The sequence below is a fragment of the Lotus japonicus genome, chromosome 1, assembly GCF_012489685.1.
Source record: "Lotus japonicus ecotype B-129 chromosome 1, LjGifu_v1.2".
Taxonomy (NCBI): domain Eukaryota; kingdom Viridiplantae; phylum Streptophyta; class Magnoliopsida; order Fabales; family Fabaceae; genus Lotus; species Lotus japonicus.
In genome coordinates this window covers 33783991-33798341 of record NC_080041.1, presented here as the reverse complement: position 1 = coordinate 33798341, position 14351 = coordinate 33783991, and the positions used below count along the sequence as shown (strand labels likewise).

The window sequence follows — 14351 nt, the reverse complement described above, 5'->3', positions numbered from 1 at the left end:
TTTATGTTACTTATCCTGCCTTTGATTATTTACGGTGTAGTTATACGGGTTTTTTTCAATACAAGAGTCGGCATATAATGAGTGAAAATAGAAAGCATGATTAATATAAAGAGAGTCCTAATACAAAGAGTCACATGTCATAATATAAAAATACAAAAAAAATATACAAATATACAGTCAATCACTCGCCCCGACCCCTACCGGCCCCTCTACGACCTCTAGGTCCACGGGCTCTGCCTCCACGGCCTCTGCCTCCACGCGCACCCTCTGCAGGAGCACCCTCTGCAGGAGCACCCTCTCCACGGGCTCTGCCTCCACGGCCTCTGCCTCCACGCGCTCTGTCTCCACGACCTCTGCCTCCTGCAGCTCTAGCTCCTCGGACAGCAGCAAAGGCTACCCCCTGGGTACCAATGAAGGCATTGGATCTAATAAGATCCAGCGCCCTCTCAGTGAGGGATCGGGAATGCGTGCCCTCTGCAGGAGCATCTGGCACCTCGAGTGACTGCTCCAACAAGTCCACGGCCCGACGCATAACAGTCTGCAAAAATAATGTAGATACATTAGATACAAATAAAATATCATGAACAAAAAATCACAATTGAATGGAAAATAAAATTCAAACTTACCACTGCACTGAACTCCTCCCTCCTATCATCAGGGATGATGAACCGATGGGACACAGCGCTGTACCACCTCATGTAATCCTCCACAGCCTCTCCCGGATATGTAGCGGGGATCCCCTGAGGGCGGAGGTGCGGCGCAAACTCAGCAAAGGCAGCATCTGCGGTCTCAGCAAGGGACCCAGACGTCTGGATCTCAGAGGGGTGTCGAGGGACATCCTATATGAAGCCAAACTGGCGCAGAACCCTCTCTGGTAGATGCCGTCGAACAACACGGCCAAATGGCGACCGGATGTAGCCAGAATACATGGCCCTCGGATCCCGTGGTCGATGAGCCCGATGGTCCTCAAATGGGGTCCATATAACGTCATCCACCGTCAGCTCATCGAGCATGACTCGCCTCTCATCAAGGCCTGCATGCCCGACCCGGGACATAGCCCACCGCCGCGCCCTAGGCTGGTCCTACGAGTACTCCGGATCCGCCCTACGGATAATGACGCGGTCAGAAAGGTACTCGTAGACCCATCCTAGCAGGAGCGAGCTAAAACCTCCCATCTGGGCCGTCCCCCTCCTGGACGCTCGACTAAGCTGGTCGTATAGCGTAGCGAGCGCAATCGCGCCCCACGCGTACTCGCACACTCGACCAAGATCCTGCAACATCCCTATCCAGTAGACGGTCGTATGGTAGCCTCCGCTCTTGCTAGCAAAGAGCGTGGCGCCTAGCTGGTTCACCAGCCAAATCCGTGCAGCGTCCTCATATCGGTGCTCTACAATGAAGTGAATTAAGTTAATAGTTTATAACAATACAATAATAATAGATACAAAGACAATACAATAATAATTAAGACATACCCGCCAACGCAGCCTCATACCGGGTCTGCAAGACCCCAAAGCGAATAGTCTGGGACCTATTCGTATCAAACTCAGCCTCATAAATACCAACAGATCCTCCCATCAACTGAGCACAGAGCGCTGCACACTCGTCCCTCTCCCCCCTCCCAGGCGTATAGAACCTCGACCCCATGGGGAGATGGAGAAGAGCCGACACGTCGTCCAAGGTGATAGTCATCTCCCCGAACGACATGTGGAAGCTACTAGTCTCCTCATGCCATCGCTCCACAAGGGCCAAAATAAGGCCTGCATCTGTCACCGGGTAGCTGCAATATGGTAGCTGATGAAGACCCGTCTGCTCAATCAACTCTCGAACCCGCCTGTGACTGTCTGAATCACCATCACAAGCAAGGTTCCAAACCTTCCCCAGCTGTGGCCACCTTCAACTGTCGACGGTCCACATACCGCTCGTCTGTGCGTAGGAGTGCATGCCACGCCCAGGGAGCCTTGTGATCAGCATAATGGGTGAGGAGCAATAGCTCAACAGGCCCCCCCGGAAACGACGGCAACCTCTGGATCAGGTCCTCCTCGCCACCCTGTGCCCCCTGCTCCCCCTGCTCTGGCGGCAGGACATCAGCATCAACAGTAGGCGGAGGAATACTATCCTCGTCAGATCCTCCCATGCCGGATGAGGCCTCGCCTGATGACTCCTCGCCGGAAGACTCCTCGCCTGAGGACTCCTCGCCTGATGACTCAACCATGGGAGAGGGCGGAGAAACAACTGTAGGTATCTCAACCGTGGGAGACGGCGGATAATCAACCAGAGGAACCTCAATCATGGGAGACGGCGGAGAAACAACTGGAGCTGAAGCCTCCACCGCCTGAGAGGTTGCAGCATGATCGCCACGCCGGCTAGAAGCATGTAACCGCCGGTGTCTATCCTCAGTAGCCCCGATATCCTCACTAGAAGCATGAGACCTCTTTCTGTTCTTCATTCTCACTATATATTCAGAGCAAACATTCACTATATATACCATTTCAGCCATAGACAGAAACATGATGCAAGCAAATGGAAAATTCCTAGAATTTTATAAGTACATAGATGATAATCGGATCTTCTGTGGATTATGCATGCTTGGATCAACTTTTATTTTCCTAATAATCAATTATGGCATCTAGAAACTACTCACAAATGCTTTGGAAACCTTCTATAATTGATTATGAACCCAGAATCAATTATAAGTGTTGGGTTTGGTTCTGAGATGAATACGGAAAACGTTTTTCCGTATTCAATACGGAAAACCATGTTCCATACTGAATACGGAAAACCATTTTCCATATTCAATACGGAAACCTGTGATCCGTATTTACCCAGAAACGCCATTAACGACAATGAGCTATCGGCCCTAAACCCAAACCACATTCAAGACATTTCAGCCAACAATACCTCTACACAAGCAACAATCGACTACCATAGGGTTCAATGATTAACATAATTTCAAGTTAAATGGGGAAAATCCAAAAATCCTTACCTCTAGGTTTCAATTCTGAGAATGGGGTTGTGAAGAGCTTTGATGGAGATGATGGAACCTTTCAAGTACACGGTTCAAGCAAGGGGAGCGACAGAGATCGAAGGTTGAAGAGGGGAGAAGAGCTTGGCAAAATACGGAATGAAGTTTGAAATGGGTTTGAATAAACCCTTGCCGGTTTACATACTAATATAATACGGATATAAGACTTCCGTATTGAATACGGAAATGTTGCTTCCGTATTCTATTAAAGGGGGGCGTTCCAGTAATTTCCCCACTTTAAGTGGGGCGGGGAGCCCCATAGGGGGGGCCCCAAACCCAACTCCCGAAGAAAGGGGAGGAAGAGAGAGGCGTGTGGGGAGAGTGACTAAAGTCGCGTGTGGTATTAGAAAGTTGTTGTAAATGAGAGTGACGTGCAGTTATTTATGAGATTTTATCCTCATCGTATATGTAGATCTAATGGTTAGAATTAATTCCTCTTATCTCTCACCATAAACTACTCCTCTTAGAATTAATTGATCTTGACAAGTATGAGAGATCTGAATTCTCAAATACTTGTGCGGGATAATAATCCCAAGACATTATCCATGTGATACCTTGGATTGCTGTTAAAGCCATCAAACGATGTCCTTCTGGAAATTTAGTTTTTCTCTAAAACATTGATACACATTTTGGATCTCTTGAGGAAATATGGTAGTGAGTGGTCCAAGATCATAGAACCATTTTACAAACAAGTAAGGAAAATTCAAAATATATATATATATATATATATATATATATATATATATCAATAATACTATTAAAAGAGCAAAGGTTCAAAAGACCAAATGCTGAGATGTCATCTCCTCATGCATTCTACGCTCTCATGCATTCTTAGAATTAGTGGAATTCCACATGTCTATTCCACAATTCTCTATTCTTATTTCTGTACACGTGTCTTTACCAGCCTTTTTTCCCATTTTTTAATTACTCTTCCCCTTCCATTCTCTCTCTCCCACTAATACGTTTCATTAAATTTCCTTATCTCCTTTCTGAAATTCAATCCTTGAACTCCACTATTTTTACTCCAACCGATAATCCCTTTAATTACTCATTTTGAATTTTCAAGATTTTAATTAATTAATTTAATACACCAACTTTCCACACAACAATAATTATTATGTTCCAGAGTTTTCCTTTATCTCTACCCACACTATGCTGTTTCATCTCCTTCTTTTACTCCTTATGAAAAAAATCTCCTTAACTTTTTCCCCTTAATTCTCCATCTACCCTATTTGATAAGTGGGAATTGAGTTTGGTGCCCCACCCCTTAGGCTTTGCACCCCACTTTATTAAATACGGAATTTAAAGTTCCGTATCAATACGGAAAATAATTCTCCATCTACCCTATTGAATACGGAACTTAAAATTCCATTCACATTTAATTCCGTCGAATATATGTAGATTTTCCCCATTCTTTCCCTCTGCAGCAGCCCAATCAAACCCTATAATTTTGCCGTTTTAACTCCTTGCAGCCATGCCTCTATCTCTCTACCAGAGATGAGGTTTCGGAAACATAAACCACCATTAATGTGGATAGCTCCTTTATTCGAATTACAGATGGCGCCATCCCCCACCCCACCCCACCCCTCTTCTCCTAGTTAAGGTCCATCAGGTATGAAGATGGATGTATACTTTCCTGGCAGCAATTATATATGAATCTGTACTATGTTGATCCATGAATAATCGCTATTTCATTTTAAAGCTCCAACGATTTAGAGATTTCTATTTTAATTTCTCCTTTCTCTTCTGATCTGTTTAGGTTTTTTGTACAGTTTGACAAGAATTCTACTGTTACAGATTCCATTCCTTAATGTCGTTGTGGATGGTGTTTTCCTTCTAAGTGCCGGTGTGGTGTTGTTGCTGCCGAATCGGTTTCCTGTTGACATGGCGAGTGAAATAATGTTTGATTAAGGTAGTTTCCTGTAACAATGATTAAGGTAGTTTCCTGTAACAACTTAAACTCTTGAATTATGAATTTCCTTGCAGATAGATAAACGCATTTCATAAATTGTGTCTCTTAAGTTTAATAAGAAAGAGATTTTGTTAATCCCCCAGATTTTTGTTACAGGTTCCCTATTCTACATATTCACAAGAATACATTCTTACATTTCTAAGTTAGTAATTGGAATATCTAACTCTTTTTGTGAAAGAGGTTATCTATTTCAAGCTGTTACTCTTTTTTCTCTTATTTATTTATTTATGATTAGCAGTCATAAATTTGACTCTCTGTTTGTTTGATTCAGGAAGAGATTACAGATGGAGGCTCTCAATTGGCAAGTACAAGCTGGATCATCTGCTATCTGGATTTTACTATGGGTACAAGATGGATCTTCTGCTATCTTCTGCTGAAATTTTCTTGATGGCCTATATTTCCCGGTGTATATATGGTTAAGCAGAGAGTGAAACGATTAGTATTTCATTTATACTCATCTTAATTTTATTTCCTCTTCTATGAGTTCTATGAGATTGTGTATGACTAATATTAAAATAGAATGATGACTTCAGTTGAGCTTCAGGCTGATTCCTGTTTGTTTTGCTTTTTCTTTTTGTAATTTCTGTTGTTACAACACTTATATTTTACATTGATAGTTCTGTTTGGTGCTAAGAAGGAGAAGCAATTAACTAAAATTAATGGAAGTGTTTTCTGATGGTAACGATGGAACATTGCTCAGTTTATTTAAGCTGGATTCTTTGATTTCAATATTATGTTTCCTTTGGGATTTTTGTTTTTTTAGTTGCAATGAAATTGAAGCTCTATGAAATAGATTGGAGATATTCATGGATTTTTTAGTCATTTTTTTTATCAGTTATTATGTTATGGATTCCTTTGTGTCTATGTATATGGGCTTAATATGTATTGTTGCAAGTATGGGCTAGGTTTTTGTTTAAGCATTTTCAACAAGTTGTATTGATTAAGTTTCTTGGTACATAAGTTATGGAAAAATGTTTTTTCTCAATTTGAGCTTCTTCAAAATCTTTGTTAAAGTTTTTTGATGCCGTTTGCTTAGATTATTGATTAATAGAATTTTTGTACCCCAATATAATGAAGTATATTTTCTTTCTACTGTATCTATGGCTATGGCAATGGTCTCTAGAATATTGGATCTTTTACAGTGATTCCCTTACAGTGATTTTCTTTCTACTGAATCTTTTACAGTGATTCCCTTAAGTTGGAATTGAAAACTTTCAATGGAAGGTTAAGAGTTAATGCTTAAGGGAGTTTACTAGGAAGACAATTCAACTCATAACATGGGGAAGGTGAAGAAGAAGCATGGGTATATGGAATCGCCATGTGATATAAATTATGGCACGCTCTCAAGTTTGTTTCATTGGCTATGGATAAGAAGATTCATGGTCAAACGTCTCTTCAATCCATCTGGAGATATTAGGTGATTACTTGGCCTTGATGGAACTTCTAGCTTGCGGTTATTTGATGTAAAAGACATCAATGATGCATTTTAATGTAATTTTATCAAATATTAATCTGAACTGCTTTTTATTGAAGTCCTTAAATTCCTTTTTAGTCGTATCAGTTAATATATTAACTTTTTTATTTTCCCTAATCTTTAATATATGTTTTAATAATAAAGATACATAAAATAAAGTATTTATTTATAATTGTAATATATGGTGTAGGTGAATTTCTTAAAAAAAAAAAGAAAAATTTGTTGTGTTCTTTTTCTTCTATGAATGAGTAGTTACATAAATACTGTCTAGATAAATTATGTGGACTAAGTCATATCCAACAAATACTTTTTTTTTTGAAAGTAACAAATACTAATATATAAGAGTTAGAAAAAAATAAATTTTAACAATACAGTTGCCATGTGCACGTTAGCACTAAATCCCCACATTACGTTTGCTCTAAATTCCCTCTTAATTCTCACAAAAGTGGGTTTTGGTTGAAAAAATATATAATTAAAATTGACTACATCATTTATTCTTCAGAAAATCACCACATTTAAATGGAAATATAATTATATTTTTAAAATCAAATTATGATAAAACTAAATAAAAATAATCATAAATTACTGGATAAAACTAAAAAGCTTTTACGGGGAATATTGGACTCTTCTTTGCTATTTTCATTTATTAAATGTTGATCTTTTTTATCTAATTTTTTAATAGGTTTTGTTTTGCATTTTATGTAATTTATTTCAAATATTCATTGTTATTAAATTTTTTTTTACTTTAATGAATACATTGTATTTTAATTTGTAGGTACTATCGAATTAGTTCTCAATATTTGCATTGCTCGATTGTCTAGAAAAAAATCAGTTGTTTTTAGGCATGTTAATGTTGATTTATTTTTAGTCTCTTTAAGATTGAGTTATCTATCTTAAACCTTCAATATTTGCTTCAATGGTGTAAATCGAAGTTTTTTTAAAGTCTTCATTATGACTAAGATTTTTTCTAATTTTTTGTTTTGATTATAAGTAATTTTTTGGCTTATATAATCAACACAGTAATAAAGTTCTCCGTGCAACGCACGGGCAGAAAATTCTAGTATATATATATTCCTTTTGCTTTCAAAAAAAAAACTTACGGGGCATAACTTTTATCCACTCAACCGTCTACATGGACTTCCACGTGTAAATTTCACCATCTATTTTAATCCCTCAGTAATTTATTTCGTCAATTAACTTGTTCTACTTTGTTTCCTCCTTCAATCTGTTTGGAGGTGGCCAGGTGGGGTTGTGAAAATTTTTAAAGCTTTTGTATTGTGTTGGGTATCCTCCTTCCTTTGCAACAACTCGAACATGAGTTTCCTCCTTTACTGTGAGTTTTCTACTTCAATTTCCTTCTTGTATTATGTGCTATATGTGTGTTGACTTTTCTTTCAAACATCACTGAAAATGATTTTTTTTTTATGTTATATTACCTCTAATGTTTTCTTCATTTTATGGTGTCTAGGTTATGGGTTGGATTGAAGTGCTTGAAGAAGATGAAAATCAAAAGATCAAGAACACTTGAATATTAGTTAAGGTGAAAGAATAAATTTGACGAAAGAAAGTTTTGAGGGAATAAAGTAGATGTGAAAAATACACGTGGAAGCCTGTGTGGACTGCTGATTGGGTAAAAAAATTGTCTTGTCAACTTTATGATGTCATAAGAACTATTTTCAATTAAACAAAAAATTTCAAGGACGAAAAAAGTGAAATTTATATTTCGGGAACCATTTAAGATCCGATATGTAAGTCAGAGATTCAAAACATATTTAACCAAAATGAAATTTGTACTTTAACAAATAAATATAAAGTATTATTAGATTTAATTAAAAAATATTCAAATGCATATCCAAAATAATAACTGTGACTAAATTGGATTTATTTTTCAAAGGATTTATTTTTTGAAAAAGTTGTTTACTTGAATTCATGAATAAATCATAATTAGTTAATTACCATAAAAAAAGAATTAATCAAAATTATATTCTTTTTGTTAACTCCGTAAAGGAAAGAAATTAAAAATTACTATATAAAAGTAAATACACTTTGATAATTTTTACAAACCCAAAGGATGATACGCATACTGAACAAAGTCATACCAAAACTTTCCAACTTAACTAAGAAATTCATTGTCGCGTTCCCTTTTAGCAAAGGGTAGTTGTTATTCCCATCCTCCTCACATCTAGTTCCACCTATGTTAAACATGTAAAATTCGAAAACATTTCTGAAAATAATTTCGCTCGTACTTTAAACTGCGTAGACAACACATTTGGAAACTTTATAGTGTGTCATCTACGCACTTTAAAGTGCGTGAGACACTTTAAAGTGCGAAAAAAGAAACAGAAAAAGAAGTAGAAATGGAAACAGAAACAAAAAAATATACAACAGAACAACTACATGAACATAATCATAATTGTTTAACATATCATATTACAACACATTACAAGGTCACTATCGTTGTTTAACACATTATATTACAACATTATACTAGCATAAACTCAATCATTGGTTAGATTTACTATTTCTTCGCTCTTGAGTGAGTTTTGTTGTGTGAGGATTTTTTGATATGCAGTGATGCGATCTATGTATGATAACTCCCAATGTAGAGCGTCCTCAGTACAATGATGATTCCACTGAGGATTAGGAGCTGACATAGGAAATCCATTCCTTAAGTGCACCTACAAGACTATACAATCTTCGTTAATAACACACTAATTAACATACTTTAAAGTGTATATTACTTAAGTTATACCTGTACCCAATGATTTTTGTTGACATGTAGTATACATATAAGTTTGTGGTCTAGGATATGTGGCATTGGACCAGTAAGAGGAAAAAATGTAGAGAAGCCCTTACGCGACAGTGTCACCAACACAACCTGATACGCCGAAGCAACAAGGTGGCCCATATATGGAATGCTTAACCACTTCTCCTCTGTCGCAATCTCCTTTGGAGCAACATGTAGGGCTTCTAGGACGTGTTGGTACAATTTTTTGGTGTCATACATTTTTAGATAAGTAGAATTTTGTGTGGTGAACTCATTTATCATTGCTCGCCTCACTTTAGGCCAGTTTTCTTGCCCCATGCCCATCAAGGCAACAACACTCCTATATCCACAATTCTCATCATCATCAACATCCCTAATGTTAACCACATAATCATGGAATACTTTGGGCACTTTATGAAGGAAAGGGCCTAGTAGAATTTGGGCACTTCATGAACCAGCCGAGAGGGACCTTGCCCTTCTTCTTGGTTGCGAATCCAATGGGGGTTAGGGTCAGTCTCTTCCTTTTTCCCTGTCCTGCTGTAGAGATCTTACCCTTGGCCACTTAAGATAAAGGGTGGAGTTTCTTGCTTGTAGTGACTCCACAAGCGCATCAACATGCTCCCAATGTAAAGGATCACGTTTGGTCGAGCCTTTAGGTTCTTTTTTGTTCTGCTCCTTTGTTTTAAGTTTATTAGGAGGATGGCACATGGAGGTTTGAGATGGGTAAGCAATCTCTCAAAGCTTCTCTTTTATAATCTACCTTCTTGGAACATTTGCTTCTTCAAACTTTTTGATATCACCTCCATCTCAATCATAATGCTCAAACCCAAAACAGGTACGAATTCATCCTGTGCAGTTGTTGTTGTAAGCCTCCTCCAATGTAGATCTACTGATAGAAGTGGAATGGAAGAACACCTTCTCATCTCACATGCACAAGCAGTGGCGGATGTTATAAGGGACTAGGGAAGGGCCCAACCACCCTATTGTTTTAAAAAAAAAATTACCAGTACTGCTATAAAAAATCATGAAAAAGTACATATAGCTAGTAGGCGATTCAGTGATCGTGTGTGTTAGTGTACCAAACATATTATTATATATGGCTATATAGATAGAGAAATATATATTAATAATAAACTAGTAAAGTGAAATTTTAGTTTTATTTCCAAAGCTTATTAGACACACTTGTTATCTTTCTTTCCAAAACTTTTGCCCTGCACTACGGAAACAAAAACAGATCAGAAGGTGATTCTATTGCCGCCCAAGCTTATTGATGCGTTTCGATCCAGTAAGTCATGCGTCCCCTTTAATTTCTTTTCTTTGGTTATTTTGTCATGTTCTTTTCTATTTTTCTTTGATGTATCAGTTCTTGGATTGGGGCACCTATTTGTGTCCCCTCCTTTACTATTATCAGTTCAGTTAAAAAAAACAGAAGGTGAAGGATGAAGAGTATTTGTTCCCAACTTTTGTTAGTAAAAATTATACAACAACTCTTAACTCTAAACTAAAGTTGTTTTACTTCCATTTTCTTGCTCTAACCACATTTTTAATGTGCAGATGCAGCTCTAAGTCTAAAGCTTCCTCATTTTTTTCTTGTCTGAAGTTATAATCAAAGATTCTGATCAAAAGGTTAAGAAGTTAATTTCTAAGAATGTTTTCTATTTTTGTAAAGCTTTTTTAATTGCATCATTAAATCATTGTGATTTTCATTTGTGCTTACAGCTTACCACTTACGACTTACCTACATGTCTTATGACTTAGATCTTCCTAGTATCTTGATATTAATTTGCTCTGTATAAGTTAATTTTCCCAAATTGAATCTTTAATGTAAACTTGTTTTGAGGTCATAAATTTTGTAATGTTTAATGGTAACATTCATTCTAAATTGACATTACTGCTGCTTCTATTACTTAATTTTTTTTCTAATTGGATGTTTTGAAATTTGATGCTTCATTTGTTTAGCATTTTCCTCTATTAGCTTATTAACTTAATATTTTTATTTTAATATGTAGGTGATTCTCTACAAAATAATGAGTAAAACTAGAAGAATTGATTCTTTTTTTAAGAGAAAAGTTTGTGAGGAAGATGAACAAAATGCAACTTCTGTGCCTGTTGAACAAGGAGAGAGTTCTCAAACTCCAACATTTGAAGAAAAAGAGAAGCAACTTTCCAAGTTTCCTAGAGTTACATATGATCAATTTGAAAATTCTTTAGAACGTGATCCAGGAAAGCGCTCTCAAATTTGGCAATATCCACCAGATCAAATGGATGAAGTACGGAGGGTCTATTTGAAATGGGGTCCATATCAAATGCATCTTGAACACTATCCTTTTTCTGGTAAAGTTGGTCGTCAGAGAAGGTTTCAATATTCTTGGTTTAGCATATTTCCTTCATGGTTAGAGTATTCACCTTCGGCAGATGCTGCATATTCCTTACCTTGCTATCTTTTTAGCAAAAAAACAAGTGGACGACCTTGGTCAGATGTCTTCATTGCCACAGGTTTTAGAAGTTGGAAGAAAGTTAATGATGGAAAGAGATGTGCTTTTCTTAAACACATAGGGACCGATCCTTGCTCACCACACAACAATGCAATGAGTGCTTGTCAAGACTTGTTGAATCAGGATGGACATATTAGGAATGTTATTCATGTGCAAAGCTCAAATCAAATTATGCAGAATCGATTGCTTCTCAAGACTTCAATTGACATAGTTCGTTTTTTAACACTTCAAGCTTGTGCTTTTAGGGGCCATGATGAAACTAGTGGATCCAAAAACAAAGGTAATTTTCTTGAGTTGGTAAAACTACTAGCATCATACAATGATGAAGTTGCAAAAGTTGTGTTGAAAAATGCTCCATATAATTCCAAATATACCTCACATCAAATTCAAAAAGAGCTCTTGCATATTTTCTCTAGTAAGGTGAAAAACCATATCCGTGAAGAAATTGGGAACTCTAAGTATTGTGTTGTTGTTGATGAAGCTCGTGATGAGTCAAAAAAGAAACAAATGGCTCTTGTCTTAATATTTGTTGATAAAAATGATTTCATACAAGAACGATTTTTTCATATTGTTCATGTTAAAGACACTATGGCTGCAACTCTCAAGCAAGAACTATGTGCTATTATTTCTCGGCATGATCTTGATGTTTCCAACATTCGAGGTCAAGGGTATGATGGTGCTAGCAACATGAGAGGAGAGTGAAATGTATTACAAGCATTAGTTTTGAATGATTGTCCTTATGCATATTATGTTCATTGTTTTGCTCATAGATTACAACTTGCCTTGGTTGCTGCATCAAGGGAAATGATTCCAATTCATCAATTCTTTTCAAAGCTGACTTTTATTATCAATATTGTTTGCTCTTCTTGTAAGAGATATGATGAGTTACAAGTTGTCAAGTTAGAAGAAATTGCACTTTTGTTAGAGATTGATGAACTTGAAACTGGTAGAGGAGCAAATCAAATTGGTACTTTGAAACGAGCTGGGGATACTCGTTGGAGCTCACATTTCAATTTTGTTTGTAGTTTGATCAGTCTATATGGTGCAACTTGTTCTGTTCTAAAAAAAATTGTTGTTGAAGGGTCCACTTATTCTCAACGTGGGGATGCTGATAGTGCATACAAAAGCATGACCTCATTTGATTTTGTATTGATCTTGCATTTGATAAGAGAGCTTATGGGGATAACAGATGCTCTTTGTCGAGCTTTGCAGCAAAAACTCTAGATATACTCAATGCTATGCATATAGTCCGCTCCACAAAAGCACTTATTCATAACTTGAGAGAAGATGGATGGGATAATTTATTCAAAAGTGTGAGATCTTTTTGTGAAAAACATGATATTGAGGTTCTTCAATTCAATGCTTCTTATGTAGCAAGACATGGACACTCTCGTCACAAAGAGGACATTACAATTGAGCATTACTTTAGAGTTGAAGTATTTTTTGTTACAATTGATAAGCAGTTACAAGAGTTGAATAACAGGTTTAATGAGCAAGCAATGGAGTTATTAACTCTAAGCTATGCTTTGGTTCCTAAGGATGCTTACAAAGCTTTTAATATTGATGACATTTGCACTCTTGTAGACAAATATTACCCCATGAATTTCAATGAGCAGAAGAAGATTATTTTGCCATTTCAACTTCAACATTTCATTGTTGATGCTCGTCAGGAATCAAGTTTGCAGAATTTATCAACTATACAAGAATTGTGTACATGTTTGGCATCAACAAAAAAATCAGAAGTGTACTACTTGATTGACCGATTACTTCGTCTTGTCATGACTCTTCCAGTTTCTACTGCTACAACTGAAAGATCTTTTCCAGCAATGAAAATAATCAAGACTAAGCTGAGAAACAAGATGGAAGCTGATTTCCTAGCTGATAGTATGATAGTTCACATTGAAAGAGAGATTGCAACAAGTTTCAGTTCTGATTCAATTATTGATGAATTTAAGTCATTGAAGGAGCGCTGAGCAGCACTTTAATTGAAGGTGACTCTTAGTTAATTTCTTTAATAGTATGCTCAATATATTGTTTACATTGCACTTAAATTTTGAATTTATGATATAATATTCACATATATAACTTATGAATTAATAGTCACATTGGCCCTCCTATATATTTTGGTCAAGCTCCACCACTGTGCACAAGGAAGGTCGTGTGTTCTTCTGATAGAACAGTTTCATTCATCGATTCTCACTTTTTCCTTTGCGATCAATTGGAGTGCTTTCCTTGACACGAGGTCCCACAAGTTATCATACATCTTATCTTTGAATCTATGTTCTCTTATGAATACGCTGCTCTGAAAATTAGCATTGATCTTTGTATTCCGCATATGATATGTTGTATATATTATGTTCATCTGTTGTTACCTCCGGGTGCCTTGGTTAAGGCTCGATGTATATTCATTTATGGTTGGGGTATGGATAGAATGATTTGGAAATGCTTTGAAAAGAAAAAAATACACACACACACACACACCCCACACACACACACACACACACACACATATATATATATATATATAATCTCTGCATTTGTGAACTACTTATAAAAGTTGTTGCATATTTATTTGAGAAATGTCACTACCATAACCCCCGAAAATTGTGACAATACAATTT

General features: G+C 36.9%; 1 protein-coding gene, 1 long non-coding RNA gene and 1 pseudogene across 5 annotated transcripts; 2 read left to right on the top strand and 1 right to left on the bottom strand.

Annotated features, from left to right (window-relative positions):
- Positions 1 to 75: 75 nt before the first annotated feature.
- Positions 76 to 1872, bottom strand: LOC130734477 (uncharacterized). Its single transcript, XM_057586918.1, has 3 exons — positions 1473 to 1872; positions 627 to 1387; positions 76 to 538 (listed from the first exon to the last, which is right to left on the bottom strand). Exons 2-3 carry the CDS (start codon positions 696 to 698, stop codon positions 182 to 184), a joined length of 429 nt encoding a protein of 142 aa, XP_057442901.1. The 5' UTR covers positions 699 to 1387; positions 1473 to 1872; the 3' UTR covers positions 76 to 181.
- A 2353-nt stretch (positions 1873 to 4225) lies between these two features.
- LOC130734476 (uncharacterized) lies at positions 4226 to 5676 on the top strand. 4 transcript variants are annotated; one of them, XR_009017962.1, is made up of 3 exons: positions 4226 to 4634; positions 4782 to 4934; positions 5266 to 5676. It is a non-coding gene; the product is annotated as an uncharacterized LOC130734476 (long non-coding RNA). The 4 variants fall into 4 exon arrangements; XR_009017961.1 differs by having other exon boundaries at positions 4229 to 4634; positions 4795 to 4934; XR_009017959.1 differs by having other exon boundaries at positions 4237 to 4634; positions 4820 to 4959.
- Positions 5677 to 9934: 4258 nt separating this feature from the next.
- LOC130733580 (uncharacterized) lies at positions 9935 to 13703 on the top strand (annotated as a pseudogene).
- Positions 13704 to 14351: the final 648 nt, after the last annotated feature.